General features: G+C 53.2%; 1 protein-coding gene across 8 annotated transcripts in view; it reads left to right on the top strand.

The window, feature by feature from the left end:
* The first annotated feature begins 5180 nt into the window (after positions 1 to 5180).
* Pip5k1c (phosphatidylinositol-4-phosphate 5-kinase type 1 gamma) overlaps positions 5181 to 22356 on the top strand; it is a 45105-nt gene continuing 27929 nt past the window's right edge. For 2 of the 8 annotated variants that reach the window (XM_004865854.4, XM_087201351.1), the window contains exon 1: positions 5181 to 5384. In XM_004865854.4, coding sequence (XP_004865911.2) covers positions 5285 to 5384 — 100 coding nt within the window. In that variant the 5' untranslated portion in view covers positions 5181 to 5284. Of the gene's footprint in view, positions 5385 to 7159; positions 7256 to 21535; positions 21556 to 22356 lie in introns of those variants that run through there. The other 6 variants (XM_013065929.3, XM_021245144.2, XM_013065930.3 and 3 more) reach the window with 5 other exon arrangements.

A 22356-nucleotide genomic window follows, 5' to 3' on the forward strand; every position in this document is an offset into this window, starting at 1 on the left:
CATCTGTCATCCTAGCACTAGGGAGGCTGAGACAGGAGGATCGCTGTGAGTTCAAGGCTGACCTGGGCAATTTAGCAACTTGGTGAGACCCTGTCTCAAAATTTTAAAAAATTAAGTTCTGGGATGCAGCTCAGTGAGTTCTTGACTAGCATATGTAAGGCCCTGGGTTCCATCCCCAGTGCTGCTAAGGAAAAATAAAAAGTAAAAGGAGGGACACAGCACCTGCTTCCTGGGGTTATTCCCAAGACTGAAGGCTTGAGGCTGTGTGGGGTGGATGGTAGATTTGCGCCTGCTAGCACTGCCTATTAGGGCCAGCCCCCTACTCCATGGGGTCTTTTATTTTGAGGGGGGTCCTAAGTTTTTTCTAGTTCTTTGTCTAATTTATTTATTTATTTATTTATTTATTCAAGACAGGGTCTTGCTATGTAGTTCAGGCTGGCCTCCAACTCACTGTTAGTCTAAGCTGGCCTTGAACTCACAGCAATCCTCTTGTCTCAGCCTCCCCAGTGCTGGGAATACAGATGTGTGCCACCATGCCTGGCTCTTTTGTAAGCATTTAGCCCTTGAAAGTAGCTTACGCCTGGTTCTTCTGCTGTCTTTTTTTTTTTTGCAGTACCTGGGACCGAACTCAGGACCTTGTGCTTGCTAGGCAGGCAACGGCACCACTGAGCTAAATCCCCGACCCCGTTTGCTGTCTTTAAGGTCAGGCATTTTGCCTTGTTCATTCTCTGTGTCCTAGAGCAGTGGGAGGTGTACAGCAGGCGCAACACATGCTCTTGGCATGAATGAACAAGTGAATGAATGGAATATGAAGAGCAGCATGGATGAGAACAAGTCCCACCAGCTCCGTGTCTCCTGCAGACGGTCATTGCCACTGTGGCCACCAGGGGGCGCCAGGAGCCAGGTAGCCGATCGCACCTCCGCGACCTCGGTTTTAATCTTTGAAATGGGACAGTGAGGCAGGGCTGTGGGAAGGAAGCTCTCGGTCATTCCCTCCCTAGCTCGTCTTGCCCCTCCACCCCAGCACTAAGCCTTTTTGTTTGTTTGTTTTGAAACAGGGTCTTCCTATGTAGTGGAGGCTGGCTCGAACTCCCAGTGATCCTCCCGCCTCAGCCTCCCAAGGGTGGGATGACAGGCGGGTGCCACCACTCCCTGTTTTTTAAAAAAAACTCGCTGTTTTTTTATTTTTGCAGTAAGGAGTGGGAGGGACCCAGGGTTGTTCACTACTGAGCCACACCCACAGTTAAAATTTTAATTTCTAGGTCCAGGGATTTAGCTCAGTGGTGCCTCGCCTGCCTCACAAGAACAAGGTCCTGAGTTTGGTCCTCAGTACCACACACACAAAAAATTTATTTGGAGACAGGATCTCCCTAAATTGTCCAGGGTTGGCTCAAACTTGGGATCCTCCTGCCTCAGTCTCCTAAGTAGCTGGGATTATGGGTGTGGGCCAATTTAACCAGCTGTAAGATTTTATTTTTTATGTGTGCATTTTAAAGAACTGAGTCATCAGATTGAGGAAGGTCATGGAGAGGACATGGGCCCCCCGGAGTGCCTCCTTTACCTCTGTTAATAGGTTATTTCGACTGTTATTTCCGCATCTCTAAATCATGCCTGTTATGCCAATTGTTGATTTTCCAGTTGTGTTTTTTTGGTGTTTTTTTTGTTTCTTTTTTTGCTTCCTTCTCATGATTGGCACTGAGATCTGACCCCTGGCTTTCTCAAGCTGCTGCAATCAGAGCCTCAAACCTTGCAGGAACCCAAATGGCCCAGGAGCTCATGAAAGCCCAGACTGGGCTCAGGATGGAGCTCATTGTGAAGGTCCTGGCTTCAATCTCCAGCACTGAAAAAACCAAACCAAACCAAACCCCCTTCAGGTGCAGCTCAGTGGTGAGTGCTTACCCAGCCTGCAGGAGGCCCTGGTTTCCTACCTCAGCCATGGAATCTAGATTCAAGGTGAATCAGGGATTCTAGTGGAGACAGATGTTCAGAGAACTCTCCTTTTATTTATTTATTTATTTATTTATTTATTTATTTATTACTTTTTGAGGCAGGGTCTCGCTATGTAGTTCAAGCTGGCCTCAAACTCACAATGTAGCCCAGGCTGGCCTGGAACTCACGGTAATCCCCTTGCCTCAGCCTCCTGAGTGCTGGGACTACAGGCGTGCACCACCACGCCTGGCTATTTATTTATTACTCTTATATTTTGGTACTGGGGGTTGAATCCAGGGCCTTCACACTGACCTCTATCCCAGCCCTTTTTATTTTTATTTTGAGATGGGGCCTTGCTAAGTCGCTAAATGCCCAGGCTGGGCTTGAACTTTTGATCCTCCTGCCTCAGCCTCCCAGAGTGCTGGGATGACCACAGTAGTGGTTATGAATTCCCAGATCATAAGAATTCATAACCATCAAACCGTGTCATGGATAAATCCACCAGGCCATCTCATGGCCTTCATCGGTGTTCTGAATTGATTGCATGGGAATGGGCCACAGCAGAGGCTCCGTGTGATCCCAGGCACGGGAGGACTTTTGCCTTCTGGGGCAGGGATGGAAGCCAGGCCCTGGGCATGCCTGGTGCATGCACAGCTCTGAGCCTTGCCCGACCCCTGAGCAGGCACCCAATCCTCTCCTTGCTCCTGCTCCCCACCAGTAAGAGGCTGAGAACAGTGCCCATCTGGCTGATGATGTTTTCAAATGCTATTGTCTCCTGGCTGTTGGGCTTGGTGTCAGGTCCTGGGAATATGTTAGTAGTAAGAAAATGGGTGTGGTGGCACACGCCTGTCATCCCAGCTGTCTGGGAGGCTGAGGCAAGAGGGGTGCAAGTTTGAGCCCAGCTTGGGTAACTTAGAGAGATCCTGTCTCAAAAAAAAAAAAAAGAATAATAAATAAATAAAAGAGTTCTCTGACCATCTGCCTCTGCTAGGATCTGTGATTCACCTTGAATCTGGATTTCATGGCTGAGGTAGGAACCTAGGGCCTCCCATAGGCTGGGTAAGCACTCACTACTGAGTGCTATCGATGTACCTCAGTGTGAAAGCCCTGGGTTGAATCCCCAGTAGGGCAAAAATATAAAATAAAAAAAGAAAAGAAACAAAATCACAAAAAATACGTCCCTAGGGCCGGGGATTTAGCTCAGTGGTTTCGCTGCCTGCTGCATAAGCGCAAGGACCTGAGTTGGATCCCCAGTACCAAAAAAACAAAACAAAACAAAATAAAACCAAAAAAAAAATATGTCCCTAATTTAGGGAGGGATCACAAAGGTATAAACATTTAACCTCTTGTTATAATAATATAGTAATCATGACTTATTTTATTTTTTTGGTTTTTTTTTGTTGTTGTTGTTTTTGTGGTACCGGGGGATCAAACTCAGGACCTGGTGCTTTTGAGGCAGGCAGCGGCACCACTGAGCTAAATCCCTGGCCCTTATTTTATAATTATGAACATTAATATGTGGACTATGCATATATTGCATATTAATATTTATATTTTAATAAGAGCACACAAATTTTTGCTTAATTTTTTTTTTTTCAGTAGCTGAGATCTAACTCAGGGCCTTTCGCTTGCTGGGCAGGCACAGCGCCACTAAGCTACAGCTCCGGCAAGTTTTGCTTAATATTGGTATTTATTTTTTTGTTTTGTTTTGTTTTTGGGGATCGAACTTGGGACCTTGTGCTTGTGAGGCAGGTGCCGGAACCACTGAGCTAAATCCCTGGCCCAATATTGGTATTTATTGCATATTATTATATACTTGACATATATCCAAGCCAGGCATGGTGTTGGATGCCAGTAATCCCAGCACTTGGGAGGCTGAGGCAGGAGGATTGCCATGAATTTGAGACCAGCCAGCACTACATAGTGAGTTAAAGGCCAGCCTGAACTAATAGCAAGACCCTGTCTCAAAAAAAAAAAAACCAGAAAAAACAGGGCTGGGGATTTAGCTCAGTGGTTCCGATGCCTGCCTTGCAAGCACAAGGTCGTGAATTTGATCCCCAGTACAAAAAATAAAATAAAATAAAATCCCAACATATATTGAACTTAGTAAAATACAACTGATATATTACACTTGTTATTGATGTTTATATGAATAATATATTTATTATTCATATATAAAGGAAACACGCAAATATATAAATATGATATCAAGTGTAAGTTTAAGTTATATATACATATATATGTTTATATATACATATAAACATAATATGCATAACAGAATACACAAATAGATTTTTATGTTTTTGTACATTATATGATTCATACATATGAACATTATTATATGAATAATATAAATGAACTATTGATATATAAATAACATGCAGGGCCTGGATTTAGCTCAATGGTGCTGTGCCTGCCTCACAAGCACAAGGTCCTGAGTTCAATCCCTGGTACTGCAAAAAAAACCCAAAAACCAAAAACCAAACCAAAACAAAAAATAAATAAATGCAAATATATATTTATATATGTGCTTATTACATTTATATTACTCATATTTCATGATACATTCATATGTTACACATCATATATTTTAATTATATATTTGTTATTCATGTATTTATATTATTCATATACATGAATATCATTACGTAAACAATATAATGGTGTTGTATAATCATACCAGTAAAAATATAAACATTTAACATTTATATACTTTATTATATTCATATTTCATAAATGCAAAATCAAATACACTGTATGAATATGAAACTTTATTACACGAAAGCGTAACAGAAATATTAGCACAGATATTTATATTTTTTGTATTATACTTATATGAGTATGGGCATTTATTAATGTAAACATGCAATTCATATACTATAAATATATAATAAAAATAGAAATAGTATACATTTACGTTTCTTAACAGTAAACACTAATATTAATGATAAAAAAAACAAAACATTAATGATGAATAATATAAACAAAACAATGACACGCACATTCCTCGTGTATAAAGTAGGTAACAGAACGTGTTCTTTGGAGGATGGTAGAAACCAATCGTCAATGTCATCTGCCTCCTGTTTAACAATGTCACTTACTGGAACATACCGCGACGTCCTTCCGCCCCTGGGCGCGCGGGGGCGCTCTCGGAGTTCCTGGGCTTTGCCGCCTGTAGGCCACGCCCCTAGCCTCGATTGGCTGCACGACGAGCGTCACTCCTGATCCCGCCTTAGGCCACGCCCCGAGGTTGGGACCCTCCCTCCGCACTGGGCCGGTGGCGCTTGTTGTTCAGCGGCGGCGGCTGAGCTCGGGTGCAACCTCGGGCCTGCCGCCGCCGCCAGGGCGCTTGGCCATGGAGCTGGAGGTGCCGGACGAGGCGGAGAGCGCCGGGGGGGGGGCCGTGACGGCGGAGGCGGCCTGGGCGGCGGAGAGCGGGGCGGCGGCAGGTAACGGTGCGGCCCTGAGGCGCCCCCCTTGGTTTGAATGGGCCGGCTGGCTACCCCCGCCGGCGCGCAGTGGGCTCGCCCGGGCGCGCGGGGGACCGAGGGCGTGCGGGGGGGTTCGTCGGGCCGGAGTGGTCCACTAGGGGGCGCCGGCGGGGGTCTCTGGTCCGGAGTGGTCCACTCGGGGGCGCTCGCAGGGGGGTCCCCGGGCCGGAGTGGTCCTCGCGGGGGCGCGCGCGGGAGGCTGTGGGACGCTGCCTGAGAGGCCCGGGGGTCGCCTGGCTCCGCCCTTTCCGGGGGCCGGGGCGGAGGGTGGGAGGCCGGTCTAGGGAGGGTAAAGGGCCTGGTCTGGGAGTCTGAGTGTAGCGAGCCACCGTTAGAATCAAGTAGGAAAGAAGGTCTGCAGGTCTGCTGGGGGACCCCTGTTTGGGAGGCAAGGTGGGCGATCTGCGTCCTTTAGGGAGCTTGGGGACGGCATCTCACCCGCTCTTGTTCGCTTTTGTGTGGAATGCTTCAGAAACTCCATTCGACCCAAGATGCGACCCCTGCCCGACTTCCTAGTGCCACCCCCCCCCCCCGGGGTGCCCATCTCGCCATTGTCACCTTCCAGGCCTGTTCACCGGCAAAGCAGTCACCTGTATGGTCTTGAAGCAGAACACCTGCCTTGGTGGGGGTGGGGGTCTTTGATTTGGGTCAGGCCTCTGTGTCACTTGTCTTTCTAGAAGTCCCCAGACCTGGATACTGTTGCGCCCAGTAGCAAGAAAACTCTTCCTTGCCTTTCAGGCCTCAATTTACCTCTCTGTAAAATGCCGAGTTTAAAGGAATGATGTTTCAGAGTATCTACCCTGAGAGCTGGTGGAATAGGAGATGGCATTAGTGCCCCACCATCCCTGCCACCCCCATGCCTCTTCTCCTGGACACTGTCCGGGCCTCAGATCTCCGGGGCACAGCACAGCTGTCTTTGCTTCTCCTTTGCGCCTCCCTCGAGCACTGGCCTGCGTCTCACAGGGTGGTGTGCAGAGCCCACAGCACAGAGTGCTTCCTTGGAGGTCACAAGCTCCGGGAGAGGAAGTGTCCAGATTTGCAAAACTCGTGCTCCCCCGAGGTGGCTCTCCCTGGCGGCCACCATGGCATCCCTGAAGATACCCATAGGAGCACCCATCCTCCTCCCCAGGCCTCCTGAAGCTTTCTTGGCAGGAGGGCGGGCGAGGAGGAGATACCAGGCTGCCTGGGAATTGGGAAAAATGTCTGAAGACAGAGAGAGAGAGACACAGGAAGAGAGCAAGCTACCACAGAGATGGCCTCCTTGTTCATCCCCCTGCCTTCTCATCTCTGCTGACACCAGTGCCCAGTGTGGCCAGCAGTAGGCAGGCCCAAGGGAAGAACCCAGCAGGGCTATGGCCCCCTGTCTGAGTCCCTTCCCAGCACACCCCCCCCCCCACTTCCTGCTGCCCGCAGCCCTCACAGTGAACCAGACTCATTAACCACAAGGAGGCCACAGGGCAAGCATTTGGCTTATCAGGGGCTTGGTGATCTGATTGGGGACAGACAGAGGGGCTGGGAGATAAGGGTGGGCCCCTACCGGCACTGCATTGAAATCCACCGAGATCAGATTCTACCAGCCGGCCAGCTATTTGCTCCTCTGAACCCACCTTCTCCTGCTGTAAGTGCCTTGGAGTTTGGGTGGTGACTGTCCACACATTTTCTTTTTCTTTTTGATGTACTGGGTAGTAGAACCAAGGGCCTTCACACTGAGCTCCATCCCCAGCCTTTTTTTTTTTTTTTTTTGAGACAGGGGCTCACTAAGTCACTAAGTTGCCCAGGCTGACTTCAAACTTGGGATCCTCCTGCTTCAGCCTCCCAGAATGCTGAGATGACAGGTATGCACAACCATACCTGGCTAAAATTCTTTATTTTGAGGGGCATTGTGGGGACTAGAGCAGTAGCATCTCTGGCCTCCATCTGCTCCATGCCACAAGCATCCCCACTGGGGCAACCTCAGATGTCCTCAGGTACTGCCCACCGATACTGTGTGCCAGGATAGACTCACCCTTGGTAAGAACCCTGGTTCTGTGATACTCTGACTCACTCACTTTCTGTGTGTAGCAACTTTTTTTTTGTTTTTGTTATTTCTGGTACTGGAGATTGAACTCAGGACATTGTGCTTATCAGGCAGGCGCAACACCACTAAGCTACATCCCCAGCCCCTTTTTTTTGTTTTGTTTTTGAGACAGGGTCTTGTTATGTAGTTCAGGCTGGTCTGAACTCTGGGTGATCCTCCTGCCTCAGCCTCCTGTGTGCTGGGATGACAGGCATGCACCATTGTGTTGTCTGTAGCAATCTTGAAATAGTTTGTCCGCACCTCTGGATCAGTTATTAGGAGACACCGTGGAGCTTCACTGCTGTGTAACCTTCACCTGCTGAGCCTCAGCCATCCGTAAAGAGGGGCGCTGACTGCCCTTGCCCTGGGCTGCCACCCTGACCTGTAAATGAATGGGGCTTAGTGACCCCGGGCACCAGCCTAGTGTCCCTGTGCGTGGCCCTGGGCCTGGGCCTGCTGGGCCCATGCAGGTGCTTTCTGTTGGTAGAAGCAACATCTCGTAAGCATCCTTGAACTGGGTGCTCAACCTCCCACAGTCAGTGTGCCTGCCTGTTGGTGGCTGGGTCAAGGGCAAGCAGACGGAAGGAGGCTGGGCCCAGCTCCATCCAGCATCTCCCGAAGCACTGAAGCCCCTGATGTCACCGGCAGCTGTAATCTCAGCTGTTCCCATGGGAACAAGCAAGGCCGGTGTTCAGGGGTCCCTTGCTCCTGAGGCCTGGCCAAACCCTTGGCTGGCCTCCCTGCCAGGCGTTCTCTGGTGGCTGCCAGAGTGGTCTCTTGGGGGCTGGGGCCTGGGGACATCCGCCTGGCCTACTGTGAAGGCTGATGCTCCACTTGGGTTTTGGCCTGAGCCATTTCCCGCTCCGTTCTGTGTCCGGCCACCTCAAGCAGTGGCCTTATTCCTCCCCCCATCTAATCTGGTAGCGAACTATGTCAGCTTAGCCTTCAGAATCAGCCCAGAATCTGCCCACGTCTCCCCCTCCTCTGCCTCCACCTGGTCCATCTCCGTCATCGTTAGCTTGCCTGGACCAGCACGCTCATTCTGGAAGGATCCAGTTAAGGACTGGCTCAGATCCCGACCCTCCTCTGCCTTCAGCCCTCCAGGGCTCCCACCTCCCTGAGGCCAAAGCCTGGGTCCTTCCTGGAGCCCACGGGCCCTGCCTGGTCCGCCCATCCCGTCCCTGCCTCTCTCCTCCCCCTCTGCTCTTCCTTTCCTCTTCTCCGGCCTCATGGGTTCCTCGTTTCTGCACCATGCCGGGCTCCATGTTGCCCCAGGGCCTTTGCATGGCCGTGACTGCCTGGATCTCTATTTTTCCAAATCTGTCACTTGCTTCTTTAGTTCCTTCAAGGTTTTACTCAAATTTCTTCTTGTAGTGAGCCCTCCCTGACCTTCTTGAGGTAAAACAATCCCGTCTCCTCCATCTGTCCCCTCCTCTGCCCTGCCTTCTTATTATACCCTCCCCCTTTTGTCACCACACCACTTGTCACTCCCTGATGTAGATGGCTTTGCTGTGTTTTCTGACACCTCCCTCCCTTCCCCTAAGAGTGCAAGGGCTCTGTTCCCCAGCTCTGGAGCAGCCTGGCTCATGACAGGTGCCCGGTGTACAGCAGGTGCACTCGGGAGGACAGTGGCAGGATGGTGGTGGTGGGAGCCATGTGACCGCTTGGACCTGAGACTGGTTTTTTGCAGTACTGGGCACTGAACCCAGCCAGGACCTTCACACTGAGCTGCATCCTCAGCCCTTTAAGTTTTTGAGACAGGGCCTCACTAAGTTGCCCGAGCTGGCCTCAAACTTGCCATCTCCCGTGTCAGCCTCCAGTGCTGGGATGACAGGTGTGCACACTGCACTGGCTGTCACGTTTCTTGAGCAGCCACTATGGGTCACGTAGGCCTCTGGGGATGTGGGTGACATCAGGGAATCTAGGAACTCAATGCCCCCAAGGAATGCTGAGTAACAGGTGGGGAATAAGGCCAGGAATCAAGGGTCAGCTGACAGTGGCTGCCACCTCCATAGCATCTGAGCCACTTTTTTGTCAGTGAAGTGGTTTTTTTTTTTTTTTTTTTGGTACTGGGGATCGAACTCGGGTTCTTGCGCTTGCACAGCAGGCGGCAAAACCACTGAGCTAAATCTCCGGCCCAGTGAAGTGTTTTTGTTAATAAAGTTTTTTGTCAATAAAGTTTTATCAGCACACAGCCACACCCACCCATTCCCACGCAGTCCTTGATGACTTTCTGCTAAAACCAGAGCCAAGTAGTGGGACTGGAAATATTCACCGTCTGCCCCACTGTGAGAAATGTTTGCCAGGCTCTGAGCAAAACCACTTTGGGCAGCGGTCAGTTCAGAGAAGAAAACAGAGCCAGGTGTGGTGGCACATGCCTGTCATCCCAGCACTCTGGAGGCTGAGGCAGGAGGATCAAAAGATCCAGCCTATGGGCCGGGGATTTACCTCAGTGGTTTCGCCGCCTGCTGTCCAAGTGCAAGGACCCGAGTTCGATCCCCAGTACCAAAAAAAAGAAAGATCCAGCCTAGCTCTGGGAACTTAGTGAGACCCTGTCTCAAAATAATTTAAAAAGGGGCTGGGGATTTAGCTCAATGATTCTGCCACCTGCCTTACAAGTGCAAGGACCCAAGTTGGATCCCCGGTACCAAAAAAAAAAATAATAATTTAAAAAGGTCCGGGTAGCTCAGGGGAAGGGCCCTGGGTTCTGTCCCAGTTCTGAAAAAAGAAAAATGAGAACAGACAAAAAAAATGAAATGGGTTGTCACAGTGAGTGAGAGAGCAGGATAGTCAAGTGGAGATACGAGTGAGAAGGCATGGACATGGCTTGAGCGTTCTGGGTAGTGGGAACAGCATGTGCAAAGGCCCTGGGGTGGGAATAAGCCTGGTCTGTGGCCGAGGTGAGGCTGTTGAGCAGAGTGTGTGGCCCACAGGACAGAGAGCCCCAGCTGGCTTCTAACCCTGTACTCAGGTGCCTGGTGGCAGGGAGCGATGTCGGGGCCCCTGTGGGGCGGCTAGGGCATGACCTGGGCCCTGCCTTCCTGGTCATAGGCAGCGTGTGACTTCAAGCGTTGACGTCCTTTCTCTTCTCAAGATGAGACCAGTGTTGTTCCAAGAATTCGCCAGGCTGTGACTAGGGAGACCCTTGGCCCCCAGGAATCTGCGGGACCTCGGTGTTTGCAGATGGGGAAACTGAGGCTCTGGGAGGGCTAGAGAGTTTCCCAGGCCTTCCCGCTGCCCAGTTCCAGCAGTGTCCCTGGAGCTGTGGTGAGGCAGGTTAAGGCCCTGCTGAGGACTTGCCACTGCAGGCTGTCTGGACCCAGGACCTGTGGTGTGGGGCGGGCGTTCTGAGGTCAGTGACTTTGGGGTTAGCTCAGAGCCCCCTTCGTCCACCTTTCCACAGTCTGGTGGGGGTTGTGCAAGGGCTTCTGTGAACCTGGCTTTGGGTACAGAATGACGTCCTAAGCCAAGCCTTGTGGCACATTCCTGTAATCCCAGCATTCTAGGAGGCTGAGGCAGGAGGATTGCAAGTTAAACCCAGCCTGGGCAGTTTTAGTGACTTACCAAGAGCCCACCTAAAAATGAAAAAGTGGTTGGGCATGGTGGTGTGCACCTATAATCTCAGCACTCAGAGGACTGAGGCGGGAGGATCACTTTAAGGTCGAGGCCAGCCGGGCTACCTAGTGAACCTCAAGGTCATCCTGGACTACAGGTTAAGACCCTCTCTCAAACTGCATCGCAAAAAAATTAAAAGAGAAAGGGGTTGGGGGTGTAGCTCATTGGAAAGCCCTGGTTCACTCCCCAGCACCACAGGGAGAAAGGATGGACACTCAGCATCTTGTCTGTCACAAGTACCGTGTCACACACCCAGATGTGCACCTAACCTGCAGGCATGGGGGCTCCGGACCCAAGGAGGGCAAAGCCTCACCCTGTGGGAAGTGTTGGTTTGCATCTTAAAGGTGCGATGTTCGCAGCCTGTAAGAATTACGGGATCCTCCCAGGATGTCAAAGCAAGAGGGGTGTGGACTGAGCCATCCCAAGCTGCAGGCTGCAGTCTCTCTTTCTTCCTTCCTTCCTTTTTTTTTTTTTTGGTAGAGGGATCGAACTCAGGACCTTGCGCTTGCAAGGCAGGCGCGGTGCTAAATCCCTGGCCCAATCTATTTCTTTCTCTTCAGTGCTGGGGATTGAGCCTGGGCCTTCCCACTGAGCTACGTCCTCAGCCCTTTTAAAAATTGTTTGAGATAGGATCTCGCTAGGTCGCTGCATTTCCCGGGCTGGGCTGGGACTTGTGATCCTCCTGCCTCAGCCTCCCCAGAGTGCTGCAGCAACAGGTGTGCCCCTCCACACAGGGCTGATCTTTGCCTTTTTAATGCTTTTTCTTTGTTTTCCTCAGAATGTGCTCCTGCGGGGCAAAGTAGAGGCAAACACAGGCCTGGGGTTTGGCACAGGGGCCACAGGAGGCCCAGTCAGGGCTCTTCACGTGGCCATCTGACAGTGATTTTGTCAGCGTTGGAAAACTCAGGGCTGCCGCCAAGCCGGCTTCGTGCTGCTGCTGCTGCTCTGCAGGCCCCAGGCTCCTGCCGCTGCCAACCCGGCCTGTTCTGCTCACCCTGGGGGTTCCTGACATTAACCACCCCCATCAGCCACAACTCTTACTGCTTTTTTTGTTGTTGTTGTTTTAGTTTTTTTGGGTTTTTTTGTTGTTGTTGTTTGTTTTTTGCGGTACAGGGAATCGAACTCAGGATGTTGCACTTGCCAGGCAGGCATGGTGCCACTGAGCTACATCCCCAGCGATAACTCTATCTCATACTCAGGAGCCTTTCCTGCCTCACGCTGAGCAACCCATCTTGTTGATTTGTAGACGCTCGTTATATGTCATGGACCCTTTCCCATCACAAAGGGGAAATTCTTATAGCACATCTATAATTTCATTTTCTTATTTTTGAAAGCTCTTATCTGTTTGTTTGTTTTCCCTGGTGCTAGGGATTAAACTCAGGACCTTGTGCTTGCCAGGCAGGCGCAGCGCCACTGAGTTACATCCCCAGCACCAGTTTTCTTCTTTTTAATGTGAATCCGTATTATCTTTACAATTAGTCCTGGAATAGGTGTTTTTTGTTTTTTGGTTTTTGTTTCTTTTGGTACCATGGGTCTAACTCAGGGCCTTGTGTTTGCCAGGCAGGCACTATGTTTGGCATAGGTGTTTGAGGGTGCAATTGATACACAAGCAGCTCCCACTGTCCCCAAACTGCTTTCTGAGTGACAGGGTCTTGCTTTGTAGCTCAGGCTGGCCCTGAACTCACTATGTAGCCCAGGCTGGCTGCATTCTCTCAGGATCCTCCTGCCTCTGCCTCTGGAGTGCTGGGATTACAGGTGTGCACCACCGTGACCCATGAAGCTGCCGTTCTTGCCTCTCAAGTTCCTGCATGTGACTGCTCTGTTCCCAGGTTTTGGGTTCTGTTACTTTTCTCTGCCTGTGAATCTGAGCAACAAGCATATCCAAAAGCACAAGCAGTCACATGCGCGTAGTAAGAAAATGTAAACCCTGGCAGTCAGATGCGAGGTCCCGCCGTCATCTCTGCCTCCTCAAGATAATGTGGTCCTAGCGCACGTGTCTCCCTGAGCCCTGCATGCCGAGTCACTGTTCACTAGGCACACATACGTTTATCTTGTGGTGCTGCGGACGGGACCCGGGGCCTCCTGCCCGGACCTCTGTGGTGGTGACGGGCCTCACCTTTGCCGTGTCTTGGCCCCTGGGCTTTGAAAATGAGTCCTGCAGCCTGGTGTCCCTGCAGGGATCAGGACAAGTCACCCCTGCCTGGGCCAGGCTTCCTGTTTACCTACCGCAGCCAGGGTGGGGTGAGGGGGGACAGAGGGAAGGAGGGCCGAGGTTGGTGCCAGCAGTGGCTGGTGCCCTTCAGCCCACACCCCGCACCCTCTCCCCCAGCCTCCCCCGCCGCCCCCCAAGCTCCTTGTTCTGTCCCCCGAGGGCCTGGGTGCAGCTGTCCCCTCCTCTCCCGGACCAGCTCTGTGATTTCCTTTTCTTCTCCCATCTGGGGAAGCCTCATGTTGCAGCTGGAGCAGAGGAAGCCCTGCCGGTCCCAAGCCACATGTGTCCGCAAGTGTCCCCGTTGTGAGAACTCAGCCACTGAGGAGCTTGGGGCCACACAGCACGGCTTGCGCCACCGTGTCTGTGGTGTTCACTTGACTCTGCGCCTGAATTGCATTTATGAAGAGTTTCTAACAGTAGCTCCTCGGAGTGACAGTTCCCACGCCACACGCCACACCTGCTCAGTGTCTGATTCAGTGGTGTCATTATCCAGAGTTGTGTAACCATCACCTCTGTCAACTTCCAGAGCTCAGAGCATCCCATCACCCCCAAACCAGCCCTGTCCCCATGAGCAGTCACCCATCCCCTCCTCTTCCCCTCTCCTGCTTCCCCATCCCAGGCCGCTTCCTGTCTCTGGAGTCGCCTGTCCTGGGCGTTTCCTGTCCGAGGATCCTACTCCGTGTCCTCTGTGTCTGGCGTCTCTCACTGAGCACGGCGTCCTCAGGGTCCGTCCACACTGTGGCAGGTGTCACGGCCTCACTCCTCTTCCTGGCTGAATACTGTTCCACCTGTAGGGGAACCTCACTGTGTGTGGTCATAGATGCTTGGATTGTTTTTCCTTTTTGAGTGCTATAGCTAGCACTGTTGGGAACATTTGTGTACAGGTTTTCATATGGATGAAGCTCTTCCCTTGGGTGGATACAAAGGAGCAGGCCTGCTGGGTCTTAGGAAAGCTCTCTGCTATTTGAGGAACTGCCAGGCTGTTTCCACAGTGGCCGACCATTCCACATCCCCACCCCAGCTTGGTTTCTAATTTCTGTCCATTCTCACCAGGACTTGCCTCTTGGCTTTTTTTATTTTGCTGCTAGGGGAGGCACTAGACCCTTCACACTGAGCTACATCCCCAGCCCTAATATTTTGTTTGGAGACCAGATCTCCCTAAGTTGCCTATGCTGGGCCTTGAGCTTGTCATCCTGCCTCAGCCTCCCGAGTAGCTGGGTGACAGATGGGCATGTGCCACCGTGCCCGGCTACTCCTCCACGTTCTGTAGTTTCAGCTCTGAGCTGCCTTCTGGCCTGTGATTTATGCTGAGTTTGAGGTGAGGCTCCACCGTGGCCCTCTGCCGTGGGCTTCTGCTGTCCCAGCACCGTGGTGGCTGACTTCCCTGCCCATAAGTGTCCAGCGCCCTTGTCGAGATCCTCCAGCGATGGTGCCGGGGTTCCTCTGCCTGCCCAGGCCGTCTGTTTGAGACCGCAGCACCGACCTATGTCTGCATCTGTCCCTGCGGCCCTGGCCACGATGGCTTCACAGTCGGCCTGGAGGTGGGGAAGTGGGATCCTCCAGATCTGTTTTACCTTTCCCCCTTGCTGTAGCGAGCCTCCCTGGCTCTTGGTCGCTACCCCTGTAGATTAGAGTGACATTTTTTCAGTACTGGGGATTGAACCCAGGACCTTTGCACGGAGCTACATCCCTGGCCCTCTTTTTTTATTTTGAGAAAAGGTCTCACCAAGTTTCCCAGGCTGGACGAATTTACAGTCCTCCTGCCTCAGCCTCCCAGAGTGCTGAGATTACAGGTGGGCATCCCTCCTCCAGGCTCAGCAGTTTCCTCTGAAACAGCTGCCGGATGCCCCATTGTGTATATTCTGTGCATTTGTCCGGTTGCTGTCTGCTCTTTACTGAGCGTCTGCTGTGTGCCAGGCTCTGTGTCTGCCTACCTGGGCTGCAGGTGAAAAGAAAGGCACTTTTTTCTAACCCAAGGGTCGGTGGGTGGGGCAAGTATGCTCTCTTTCTGCTACTCAGCCCTGCCGTCATAGGGTGAGAGCGGATGGGGATCAAGGGAATGAGTGGGTGGGTTCCTATAAATCTTTGTTTACAGAAGCAGGCAGTGGGGCTGTATCTGGCCCTCAGATTGTGGTTTGCTGGTGGTGTATTAATCACTTTCCCGTCCCTGGGACAAAATACCCATCACCTGTGTCTGAAAGGAGGTCAGGTTTATTTGGCTTATGTTTTTGGTGGGCTTAGTCCATAGTCAGCTGGCTTCAAGGCTGAAATGAGCTGGCAGAGGGGCCTGGCAGAGCAAAGCCGCTCACCATGGGCACCAGGAAGCAGAGAGCAGGGAGGAACCAGACAGAAACACACTTGGCCCCACCCTGCCCCTGAGACCCTGCGGCCAGGCCCCACCTCCAAACTGGAGACTTTTGGGGACACATCTAAATGGTAACAGCTGGCCCTTGCCCTGAGCAGTCTTTTTTTTTCGTTTTTTGAGGCTGGCCCTGAACTCACTATGTAACCCAGGCTGCCTTTGAACTCCTGTTGGTCCTCCTGCCTCAGCCTCCCGAGTGCTGGGTTCGCTGGTGGGCTCTGCTACACCTGCTCCTGAAGTGATGCTGTGGGGAAATTTGGTTTATGCTGGTGTAAGCGTCTGTCGCTTCATCACCGAGATCCTCAGGGCATGTCTGTGTGGCGGTACATGCAAGAAAGTCCTAGAAGTGGCCAAGGGCAGGTGTTAGTCGTGTATCAGTGATACTCTTCTGGGTGTCTGCTTCATTCTGAGTTGTTTGGTGGAGCCAGGGATGGAACCTAGGGCCCCTGCGTGTGCTAGGCCAGCTGTCTACATTGAGCTATAGCCATAGCCCTTTCTTTAAAATTTTGAGAGTCTCATTAAGTTCCCTGGATTGGGCTCAAAACTTGAGATCCTCCTGCCTCAGCCTCCTTCTTTTTCTTTTTCTTTCTTTTTTTTTTTTGGTACTGGGGATCGCACTTGGGTCCTTGTGCCTGCGAGACAGGCAGCAGAACCACTGAGCTAAATCCCTGGCCCTCAGCCTCCTCAATTGCTGGGACTCCAGGTGTGTGCCTGTGTGCTCGCCCTGGGTCAGTACTTGTTCCCTCCCTGTTGCATCCTGGTATGGGGATGCCAGCAACCACCTACCTGGGCTGGTTTCCCTGTCAGCTCTGAACACCAGAGGGACCAACCTGAGTGCTTTGTAGGCATCTGGGGGTGGCTGTGCCACCGTCTTTGCTTGCTTTACAAATTGACCAATTTAGTGCTCTGAGGAAAACTTCATCTTAGTAACTGAAGAGACAAAATACTGATTTCAAAAGGAAGCAAAAGATGCAAAGGCAGAGTAAGGGGCCCCCACCGTGCAGTCTCACATCCAGCAATAACTGGGAACTTTCTAAGGGGCAAGCTGCGGGGTGGGGGGGGGAAACATTCCCAGAGTGACGTCATCTGTACCTCACCTTATTGGCCAGAGTGGGATTCTAGGCCCGCCCACTTTCAAGGGAGGAAAAGAGGCCCCACCCATCTCAGGTGGAGGGAGGTAGCAGGGGGTGTAGGTGGGCAAGAGGGTGGCAGGGGGCTCCTCTCGTAGTCCTAGTGCCAGGCTGGAAGGGACAGTGGGACAATACTGTCATGCCTGGCTCTCCTCCATCTGCTCCCACTCCCGCTGGCTTACTCCCTGCATCTGCACAGTCTCTTAGGTGCTGTCCTTTTCCCGGGCACCAACCTGCCCCAGGGCCTTTGCACTCACCCCTAGCCCCGCTGGTTCCTTCTCACGGTCTCATTCCATCCACACAGTAGTGGCTAGCCTGGAATCAGGCCCTTCTACCCTGTTTTTGCTGTGTGAGTGGCCTCACCTCTAAGCCTCAGTCTCCGCCTCTGTAACACAGTAGTAAGAGCGGCTTTCTCATGGGGCAGCAGGCCACCCTGGTCCCCATCTCCTTGACCCATGGTGTCAGCTCTGCCACTGTTCCCTGGATGTGACAGATGTGGTTTGTTTGCACCCTCAGGCTTGTGACCCCGTCCCCCACTGTGGCTCCAAGCCAGGCCTTCTGTGCTGGGACCCTGCCTCACTGGGACTCCAGGAGGAGGAGCTGGTGGTGAAGGATGCAGCTGCTGCTCTTGCAGGGCCCTGAGGACCAGAGATGTCAAGAGAAGATGTAGGCCAAGTGGGGGACAGTGTGTGAGGAGCAGAGAGCAGGTTGGGCAGGGGCCTCTCTGAGGAGGTGACCTCCGACGCTGACCCAGGTAGCTGGGAGGGTGCTCTGAGCCATGCAAAGGCCCTGGGGCAGGACTGGGTGGGGCCCATTGAGGGGCAGCAGGTGCGGGGCATGGAGGCACTGTACATCTGGTCATCTGTCCGGCAAGCGTTTTGAGTTCTTTAGGGCCGCTGGTGCCGGGCACACGGCAGTAAGAGGTACAACCCACTGCTGCCCCTGGGAGGGCCTACGTCGGGGGCTCTCACACTGGCTTCCTCACGAGACCCTAGTGTGATGTTGGCTCTCTTGCTGCACAAGAAGCAACCCCAGAAGTGAGCAGAAAGTAGGAGGCAGGATCTTGCAGTTCCAGGCTGGGATCTGGCCTGGCGGCTTCTAAGGCCCTCTGCACATCCTTGCTTCAAGGACAGGACCTTGGGCCGAACACTGACTGTCGCTTCGTCCTGTTGGGGGCCCAGTGGCTGTGTGTGCGCCCGCTGGCTTAGCCTCAGCGCCTCCGTTTCTGCAGTCAATGTTGCTGTGGGAGCCCTTGTCCTCAAGACAGCGGAGTGGCATGAGAGCCCCGTGTCCAGGCCTCTCCACATAAGGGCTCCTATAGCATCTGCAAAGCCCTGGCCTGGGTGTCCGCAGCCAGCTAGATTCCAGCCTCAGTGGCCCCAGATGGCTGTGTTTGGAATTAGAGCTGGATATTTGCAGGGAGGTTAAGGATCCCCCACCCACTGTTAACAGCATGGTGGCCTCCATCCTTGTCCATATGGGTGACCAGAGCTGGCAGTGTCCACTGAGCAACCCCGGCCCTGGCAGCTCTTGAACTCAGAGCCAGGCAGCAGAGCCAGCTGGGCTCCCTGGTGAAGTGATACCCGCAGGAGCTAGCGTGCGTGCCCCGTGGCTGCTCTCTATCTTCATTGGGAGCCCGAGGCACCTGGGTGCTCTCTCCCCAGCAGGTTTCGGTCGTGCTGGGGCTGCTCCTGGCCCTCAACCGTGGCAGCCAGCGTGGGCGTTTCTCCAGGGGAGGTCTGTGGCTACCGCTGTCCTCTACCTTGTGGCCTGCCCTTCCCCCATGCTCAGGCAGAGTGCTTTGGGGAGGGGCGGGGACCTGACCCAGGTGACCCGAGTAGGCCCTGCCCTGAACAGCTGGACAGGGAGGTCTCTGGTCACTGCCAGGAGCAGCGAGGAGAAGGGGAGACCGAGGCCATCACCACTTACGGTGCAGTCAGCAGGCGTCCCTGTTGCCCCAGCTCTGCCAGCCACCACAAGGGCAGGTGCTGTAGTCGATATAGAAAGGAAGGGGTGGCTGTGTGCTGATAAAACTGTTCGGAAAACTCCTTTTTCCTGTTTTTTTGTTTTTTTGAGACAGAGTCTCACTGTGTAGCCCAGGCTGGCCTGGAACTCATGAATTCACAGAGATCCTCCTGCCTCAGCCTTGGAAGTGCTGGGGTGACAGGCGTGCACCACCACACCCAGCCTACAGGCAGTGAGCTGGGTTTGACCCTGAAGTAAACACCGTGGCCCCTGTCCCCCATCATTCCCCCCACCCCCACCCCGTGCGCCTTTATTTTTCTTTGCTTTCTTTTTTTCCCCCAGTATTGAGAATGGAACCTCAGGTCTTCACACTGAGCTCCATCCCCTGCCCTTTTTTATTTTTTATTGTTTTGAGACAGGGTCTCACTGAGTCACTGAACTGCTCAGGCTGAGCTTGAACTTTCGATCCTCCTGCCTCAGCCTCCAGAGTGCTGGGATGACAGGGGTGGGCCTGTATTATTTTCTTACTGACAACCTGGGAAGTAGATGGGCCAGGAACCCTAGGGAAGACCACAGCTGGCTCATAGAAGGCAAAGGAGGCATGAGGCCGGAGTGGGGGTGGTGGGGTGGGCCTTTTGGAGCGTGAGAGCCTTGAGAAACCACAGGGCTTTGCGGGGGAGGGGGGACTCAGAGGCTATGGGCCCTGAGCTGAGTGGGAAAGGGCAGAGGGCAGGCGCAGCCCTGCCCTGTCCCCTGGGCGGACCTGGCCAGGTAGTGGCCTCCTGCATCCACAGCCTTCCCGGGTGATGTGGGGTCCCTCTTCCCCAGGGCCGGCAAGACAGAGATGAAGCCCATGACCGTGGGGAGGGCTGGTGGCTCCCGCAGGGCCTTTGTCCTTGAGAAGTCAGTCTGGGGAGTAGGGACAGGTGGCCTGGTACCTGTGAGCACAGCAGGCCCAGCTCCCTCTCCATCTGGCAGCATCCGGGCGCCTGGAGAGCAAAGGGGCACAGGTTGCCAGGGGACTGGTCCCCGGGGCAGAGACTGGCAGGCTCAGACATCTGCACCGATGACTGGGTGGACCTGAGCCTGGGGACGGGAGAGAAACGGACCTGTCCTGGCTTCTCTGTGCAGCCTGATCGGCTGGCTTCACCCTGAAGCCCGAATAGCATCGGCAGCCTCCTCTCGGCCCGAGATGCCCTGGAAGCCAAAGCCAGTAAATTGACTGGAGCGCCAAGCCTCAGTTTCCCCACCTGGAAGCCCGGTGATGGTTTCCTCCTGAGATCATGGAGGGAGTTGGAGGTGTAGTTCCGGGAGACAGTACCAACCCCATGGGGAGGTGTGGATTTTTATTCTGGGAAACTGCAAAAATAAAAGTAGGCGCTCAGGCAAGTGCAGTTCAGCGTGTGTTTAGCCGAGTGTGGTGGTGGTTGCTGAATTGCGAAGTTGCCCAGGCTGGACTTGAACCTGTGAACCTCCTGTCTCAGACTCCCCGGTGCTGGAATGAAAAGTGAGTGCCAGCACGCTGGGCTTAAAATGGTGTCTTATTAAACATGATGTGTGGACAAAGAGCCAGTCCCCTGAGTTGGATTTCCACCTCTGAATGAGCCCGAGCACCGGCAAGTGCTCACTGAGTTTGGAATGGATGAATGGATGAATGGATGAATGATGAGAGTCAGCAGCGTGCTGACCGGGGAGTTGGGTATGGGGGGACTTTTCATTCCTCACCTGCCAGCGTGCCTGTGCCAGGTGATTCAAAGTGGGAGAAAACAGCTCAGGGTTGCAGGGCCTTGGGGGCTGCAGGGTTAGCCTTGGCCTTTGGCCCTGAGAGCAGTGGGAGCCACAGAGGGCTGTGGGCAGAGGGGACCCGAGCCAGCTTTGCACAGGATCCTGGCAGTGTGCTCTGGGCCCCTGCTGCCTGGCTCTGTGCCATGCCTCAGATGTCCCCTCCACGCTGGCTCCTACCTGAGCCCCTCCCCAGGGTCCAGCCTCATCCAGGGGTCCTCAGAGCCAGCAGGCGCCTTGGCGCGGACCCACTGTGCACTGGAGCCTGAGTGCCGGCACCCTCCCCATCCGTCCTCCTCCGTAGCCAAGGGCCTGCTAGCCCTGACTGTGCCCTTGCACCCCCATCCGCCCAGTCCCTCTTGCTCTCAGGCATTGCTGGGTCTCAGGGGAGTAGCTGGCAGAGATGCCTGCGTCTCTGCTCTCACGAGAAAGAGCAAATCGCTAAGGGAGACGCCTGTCCCCAGGCGTGGTGACGCACGCCTGTCATCCCAGCCCGCTGGGAGGCTAAGGCAGGAGGATTGCAAGTCAAAGCCCTGCCTGGGCAACTTAGGGAGTCCTTGTCTCAAAAATTTAAAAAGAAAGGAAAAGAAAAGAAAGAAAATCTTTAAAAATACTGAAAAGTTTAAAGAATGGGACCGAGGACACTCGCAGCTTACCCCTGGGTCTACAGTGCTGTTCGCTGGTCCTAGACCCATCCCCCTCCCCCCTCCCCCCTCCCTCTTTGTGTGAGCTCTTCCATGTTCTGTGTGCAGATCATTAGCTGAGCTGCACCCCATCCTATTTTTCAACACTGTTTTGGAAATATTAACTACCCTTTGTTCCTGCCCCTGTGCAGCTCAGCCCCCCTGTGCAGGCTGCTGCTGTCATGGGAGCTGTTGTGCCTGAGTGGGATCTGCCATTGTCCTTGCTAATCAGAGAGGGTCAGCCCAGAGGAAGCCCGCAAGGGCCAGCGTTCGAGGCCGCAGGCAGGAGCGTGACTCCCTCCTCCTCCCGACACTGTGACGTGATGTTGAGTAAGTCCCTGGGACCTGGCCACCAGCAGGCGCCTGGCTCTGTTGTGCTTCCTTTGACAGGTGATGTCTTAGTGACTTCTTTGTTGCTGGGAAGATACCCGATACCCAACACCCAAAAGTTAAAGGAGGAAAGATTTCTTCTCTTGCTCCTAGCTCCCAGTTTGTGGAGTTTGCAGCGCATAGTCAGCTGGTTCCAAGGCATGACAGCAAGACGGGAGGAGGGTGCCAGGCAGGCCGGCAGGGAGGGAGTGTGGATAGAGGCCACACCCACACGACCTCCCTTCTCTTGCCTGACTTCACCACCTAGCATCACACCCAGCTGTAAGCCCCTCAGTGAATAAGCTGGTGTCACACACCCCTGACTCGGTCAGCCTCCACAAGCCCACCTGTGAGCACATGAGGCCTGGGGGGACATCTAGATATAAGCCACTGCAGGTGGTCAGTTGTTTTCCTGGATTTTCTGTTATCTGTCTCTGTCTCTTTCTTTCCCTCCCTACCACACGTCTCTGCTGTACTGGGGATTGAACCTGGGGCCTTCACAGTATTTTGAGACAGGGTCTTGCTTAAATTGCCTAGTCTGAACTGGAGCTCACATTGATCCTCCTGCCTCAGCCTCCCAGAGTGCTGGGGATGACAGGTGTGCACCACGCCCAGCTCGTTTTTTCTTTTTTCTTGTCTTATTGCACTAGCCAGCACTTTGACTGCTCCGTAGCACCCACAGCCTCATCTTCTGGTTGAGTTACTATTTCTTGTGACTCTGGCTTTTCACTTTCCAAGTAAAGGTCCTTGCCCATCATAAAC

This window comes from Heterocephalus glaber, unplaced genomic scaffold (genome assembly GCF_053883595.1).
Source record: "Heterocephalus glaber isolate CG9 unplaced genomic scaffold, H.glaber_assembly_v1.0 deba00001760, whole genome shotgun sequence".
In the NCBI taxonomy this organism is placed as follows: Eukaryota; Metazoa; Chordata; class Mammalia; order Rodentia; family Bathyergidae; genus Heterocephalus; species Heterocephalus glaber.